General features: G+C 33.2%; 1 protein-coding gene across 1 annotated transcript; it reads left to right on the top strand.

The window, feature by feature from the left end:
• The first annotated feature begins 918 nt into the window (after positions 1-918).
• On the top strand, positions 919-5,114 carry LOC127869730 (uncharacterized). The gene is made up of 2 exons (XM_052412387.1): positions 919-1,002; positions 1,370-5,114. The coding sequence occupies exons 1-2, from the start codon at positions 919-921 to the stop codon at positions 2,705-2,707; spliced, it is 1,422 nt and encodes a 473-aa protein (XP_052268347.1). The 3' UTR covers positions 2,708-5,114.
• The last annotated feature ends 1,653 nt before the right edge of the window (positions 5,115-6,767 follow it).

Raw genomic sequence — 6,767 nt, 5'->3', positions numbered from 1 at the left:
AACTGTATGGCAAGTTATAGTCCATAGTATGTTCACATGGGCTTGTTTGTAGATACCATTATTTGCTTGCAACATGGACCCATGGATCGAACTAAGGCATTGATTACACACTGGATTAATATAATCCCAATTTAAAATCATGCCGTACCCAGGTGGTTGCTTTTGTCTTGTGACCAATAGTGGTACATTTGCAGTGAACTCTATTTTGTGACACCATTTAAGATTAAAAACACTACAATTGTCTTGTGAGGTATAAATAATCGTGCTTGTTCTTTTTATTTGATTTGCGTTTAATACGAGAAATGGTTAGATGGTATAAGACGGTTAATAGGAGAGTTTTCTTATCGTTTACACACCGGTATTTTTTCACCGGTAAATACTGATTATCATTATCTTTATAACATAAAATGACAACTAAATGGTGACCAAATCATGTGCGAGTATAGACACTTTCGCCGCACTATATGTTTGACAATTCTTTCCTTTATTTTATTTCGATCGAAATCAAGTTTGAAACACTATAACAACTATTACGTATTTGAACAATGTGATATTTGGCTAATATTTCTTTTTTGTATTTGTATTGGCGAAATCCTATAAAACTAAATACTCGCTAGTTCAACAAATACTAGGTACATTTATCGAATGAATGAACTAACTTCGAAAAATACACCTCAACAGAGGTTAACATGTAAAAATGTCCTAATTTTTTAAAACTGTTAGACTTAAATGACTGTGGTTATTGTAACGCACTAAGATGCATTTCTCAATAGGTGTGCGTACACTAATCGACGATTTAATTTTCGTAAACTCCTATGACATACCGTTACATTAAACTGAAAATATGAATTTACAACAAAACTTAAGACAAATATTTATTTACTTCAAACAAAGTGCATATTTTTTTCTTCTACACAGATGGCAGAAGGCGCTGAGAAGCCGCTTGTGCCAGGAAGTGACAGGGCGCCGGATTGCAACATTTTTAGAAGCAGTCGCATTCAGGTAAAAAGTGCGATATTCAAAGGAAAGTTGCATCATCAACTAGTAAACTCGATTTAACAGACGCACTGTACTGAACAAGTTTATAAAACAAATCCATGTTGAATGGCATTATAACAGACTACAAAGTCATACGTCATGTATCAATGTATATACCAAATTTTGGTATTTGTGAAAACGCTAGATCTACACAAAGTATATAATCGTTGTGTGTGTCCTTGCTTCAATGTTATTAACAATTAAACAATATATATCATTTTATTATATATTTAAACCTGTAGCCACATAAAACGACTATCTGCTGATTAGAACTGTGTGTTTAAGTCTAAACTATGTACACATAATTAACATTTTATGCTCTAATTTCCAGTTAAATAATGAAGAGGCATTTGTGGAAATGAACAATTGTTTAAACATCCTGGGGTATGGACATGCGCTCAGACAGAAACGCCAGGAATTTTATAAACAGTACGACGCAAGTCTTGCACCTTCGGGTTTTGTTCCCAGTCTAAAAACAATCATAGTTGGAAGTAAGGCAGAGGGTCTTTCAAGTTTTTTTGAAAGTGATAGGGACCATATAGCTGTGACTAATATTGTCGAATGCATTGAGGCCGGTTTTGAAATAAACTCAATTTCAGAGAACACTCCCGTGTTCCGGATGAATACACTGATATGTTACCCGGGGCATTGCATTCTGCTGCTAGAGAGAGGTTTACCGATATCTCTTTGGATAGCACTGTCCGAAAATGCACTTGGGCAAGTTCTTCTAAGCAGTACGGCTTATGTTAATATGCATAAACTGGGTGGACACCTTTCACAAGGACCCGTTTTGAATGAACGTGCTGGCCCTTCACTGCCGATAGAGATTGGACACCTAAAAAATGACATAGTATTTGCACTTCGTTGTCATTGTCCTAGCATACTCCAGAGATGGGCAGCCAGATCTCGGCATTGGCCACCAGCGGATATTGTGGCAATGGTCGTATCAATGGGGGCATTTCTTGCTCCCGTTGGATTTAAAGATAGCCAAAATAAGCATAATGAATGGAGGATGTGCTTCAATACAGGTGAAACAGAATTGATTATTAACCTCAACGACACACAGGTTAAACTATACGTTTTGTTGAAAATGATTGCAAAAGTTGTTCTCCAACCACGAAATAAAGAAATTACATCGTTCATGTTAAAAAATATAGTTTTATGGCTAGCAGAGAACAACCCACAGTCAATGTTCCATGAGAGGAGATTGTTTTTCTGGTTGCGTGAATCACTTCTTGTGATAAAGTCTGCGCTGTCCACAAAAACACTGCCATACTATATGATCCCAGATAGGAACCTCATGGCAGCAACAGGACTGACGGATGCTCAGCAGCAGACATGGATAGCAACATTAACCGAAATGATCGATGAAGGACCTATGATAGTTCGAAGGCTTCCGAAAATACGACAAGCCATTATCTGCCACCCTCAGCCTCTTCTTTGGTACACCGCTCAGAAGCTCGAACTAGAGATTATTTTGCTAGAAATGGCAAAAGAGCTTCCATACATCAGTGGAAATCGTGCTGAGGGTGTATTGGGTTTGTTATTTCAGCATGGACTAACCTGGCGTGTGGTTGAAATATTGAATGATGTCTTTGAGAACATGGGCTATACAGACGCACATAATTTATTTGATATTCTCGATATATTAAACAGAATGTTCATATAAGCATTTTGAAAATATACATAGTCCGTGAGTGCATAGGTAACACAATGTATGATCTTTATCAAAATTGTGAAAGGAAATTGTTGTGTACGTTCCACTGTTGCTATATGTGCGTTAACACAAGATGAATGTCTTGAATGTTTTATATGGTGACTTAAAATGCATTGATCACCATGAGTGTTTACTTCTTGTTTGTCATTATGATAAAAGAAGCCATATCCACCTTTTTTTAACGTACATATTAGGGCCATCATATGATATGTATTTACGAAACGTCTATAACAACGTTTTATCGTTGAGACATAGGTTTGGTAAGTATGATGTAAACATGAGCTTTCACTTGTATACAAAAGACAGCTAAGACGTTTATAAGACCGCGTCGATAGCGATATTCGGAGTTTGAGAACCGCAAAATGAAAATGTGTATCGCTTTTGAGATGTTACTTGCACAGTTACCTCCCCTTCGATACTACTTTGCATGATAGAGAATTAAAAGCATATCTGTGTACGCGGAATGCTCTGATTAACGTAGAACATAGTACGGTGTTAACTGTATGCGTTGTTGTATAATATGATTATATTTTTTTAACTAATATCGCCCTCGGCGTTTAAACAAAAATCATACAAAATCATTCTTATTTGTTTTTACCAAAGTAACCAACACCAAGCTGTTACTATAAATCATTGTTTGATAAAAACTGTTCATATATGTGTTTCCAATGTTATGCACATTAATTTTGTTTGAACAATTATTGTAAAGTAACATAAATACTAAAAATCAACGGATATTTCGCTAAATGGTTCGTAAAAAAAATGTAACCCATAAAAATCAGTGTTCCTTATAGCAATAGCCAAACTTTCAACGCTATATGTGATATGGTAACATAGATTTAACAAGATACAAAATGCTGTTTTTTATTTACTTTGTGTGGCACAATATATTCAATTTTAATTTTTTACAACGATATATTCATACGACACACGAACACTTACGTGGCACATGAACATGTGTTAAATATAATGTCCCAAAAATATGAGGCTCGAGCTGGAGATTATTTTACTAGAAATGGCAAAAAGGCTCCCTTACCTCAGTGAAAACTACGCTGTAAATGTATGGGGTTTGGTGTTTCAACATGAACTTTCCTGGCGTGTTGTTGAAATATCGAATGATGTGTTTTAGAGCATTTTGTATCTTGTTAAATCTATGTTACCAGACCACATCTAGCATTGAAATTTTGGCTATTGCTATAAGGAACAGTGATTTGTTATGTGTTAACTTTATTTTTCGAAATATTGTACGAAATATTCGTTGAGTTTGAGTGTTTATGACATTGTAATGGAATGTGTCCTATTTTATCATTCGGAATTCCGCGCGTGTGTTATTTATGTGCGCAAACATCTTATTCTACTCAGGATACCACTAAGATTATTGCTTAGATATCAATCATTATCTAAATCATTATCTGTATATACTTTACACACGTTAACTTTTGTAACTTATTTATGAACTCTACATTTACATTTCACATGCTTGCAAAATCCGTAAGTATAAATTAACAGATCATAAACAATACCATTGTGGTTGATTGAGTTATTTATACCATTCAAAAGATTTGTTTATTTATTAATGATGTACTTTATGCATAAGATTACACAACTCAATATTTTATATATGTTTGGTTCTCAATACTTCATTGTAAACAACCTTCATCGAAAGGTGTTAAGCCTTGTGGTAAAATGTGCATCATACCATTCTAAATGTCGAAAGTTTGTGGCCAAACATTTGTAAGTGGAGACTTATGTATAATTTTGTTTTCTTGTAGGTGAACATGCTATTGTTTATCTGTAAAAAGTATGTTTGATTATATATTAATTGTTCTGCCTGAATATATTATCATTCATATGTTAATACAATATATTGTTTGTATGTTTTCTTTTTTATGCCAACTATAATTTATATAATTATATGTTGTTGAATAACCAAATGTAAGGAGTCGAAACATTCGTACACATTTCGAAGCAAGAATAAATGTGTAGCCCGATTCCATCTCCTAACCATAGGTTTTTCTACAAAAACCTTTGATGGACAAAGTACTATGTTGGTTCTAACACGATCGTGTGTTTCTTTGTATTGTAGAAGCGCAAAGCATGAGGCGTACATCCATCCAAACCTTTTTTAACTGAGAGCTGACATACATTATCATTAGTTTCTATCCATGCACTTACATTTATTTATCTATTTAATATAAAAATACAAGATACGATAAAGTGTTTTCACGTTTTTGTATTACGAATTTCATCTAGTTACAGGTGAAATACAACAGTTTTGTATTAAGACGTTCATATAGGTTCTGTTAAAATTATGTACGTCATTGACCATCTGTTTATATACTTTGTTGTAATATGTGTGTACTCAAGGGCTTAAAGCCTAATGTATGTTGAAATAAACTCATAAAGCTTACCACACTGTAGCGCGATTAATAATCGACCGTTCGCAATAATAAGGCAACATTATAACTACTTAGTAAATTCAATTAAAATTCACTCAACACTCATGTTACATCTGACCTCGGAATGATGATATTATGAAACAATTTCAAAAGGACCTATGACATATCGGAATATGATTCTGTTCTAAAAACGAGTAATAAATTATACACATTAACCAAAACTATATGAGGATATTTTCACTTTCTTTGTCATAGCCTGTCATATTTTTGACAGTAAAGTGAGAAATCAATTTTGGGTCACTAATGCTTTAAGTCATATTATTTTACTAGCGAACCGCATAACATCTCATCATCGTAAATATCAAAAGATGATCACTTTTGAAAGACAAAATACACAAAAACAGCACGTCTTTATTATATACGGTAATACCGAACACATTCTGCGAAGTATTGTAGCTGATTATATAGGGAATTAATTACCTATATAATTTGGCGATTATGACATTTATTAAAGTTAAATAACCATAGATTTAATTAATATTATGTAAGTATTGGTTATTGTTGCTATGTATGTGTTATTTGTTTGTTTAAGCTCATGAAAGTATTACAATTTAAATCAAAACGTTGTACGCGAGGACACTAAGTACGCGCGGTTAATAAGTAAAATCGTTATTTATAAAAGAAAAATATTTTTTGTGCCATCATACGCATGCGAACTGTCGATAACGGTACTAACATTGATATCAAAATCAATCATTGGAGTCATCTATTATTATAGGCGTCAGTCCCACTGACAGCGTGTAGTGCACAGATATTGTTTGAAATTTGTGCTAATACATGTCTAAAGTAAAAGAAAAATATCCCTTGAATTCAAGTACAATCATTTACACTTTTAAGTAAAAGCTTTTTCAAGAAACAGAAATAGGACAAATGTTATATTCATTAAAACATGTGAAGTTATTAAAACATAACTGCTTTGAATGGAATTATGGTCAAACGGTTGCCTTATATTAAGTGAACATTTAAAAAAAAATCAATTAAAACTTAAATAAATGGCAGAAAGGTTTGCTTAAAAGAGAGAGTCTAACTTTTTCGTGAACAAAATTTTCATGGTAAACTTTATGAGTTGCAAGTGACTTAATTATGTGGTTTCCACGAAATAAATTTTATTGAAAGCTTTATCAAGTTTTATTCCATCAGGTTATTTCTTAAATAAATATCACTTAATTTAAAAATCAAACCGTATTTTATTATCTATAATTGTAAATTACTTTATATAGAAACATAATTATGGTGCTTCTGTATTTACCAAACAATTTATGTTGTGAATTCGGCGTGACATCATGCGCTAGCCTCGTGCAGTTGTAGTAATTATTATGGTTGTTAATTATGGTAAGTTATACGTTAAAACCTTAGTAAAAAGGTAAAACCTGGATTCCTCACATTTCCACTGCCTAAATTTGTGCTGATTCGTTCATTTGAGACATTTTAAAGTGATAAAGTTTCTGGGATATCTTTTAATCGACAATGCATCAAAACAAGTTTCTCTGATGTCCAGATATTCGCTATTACAAGTCCGTTGATGGATCAGCTGCATGTCAAAATCTGGTTAT

The sequence above is a fragment of the Dreissena polymorpha genome, chromosome 2 (assembly GCF_020536995.1).
Source record: "Dreissena polymorpha isolate Duluth1 chromosome 2, UMN_Dpol_1.0, whole genome shotgun sequence".
NCBI lineage: Eukaryota > Metazoa > Mollusca > Bivalvia > Myida > Dreissenidae > Dreissena > Dreissena polymorpha.
The sequence above is the reverse complement of the archived record's forward strand: the minus strand, read 5'-3'. Positions and strand labels throughout refer to the sequence as shown.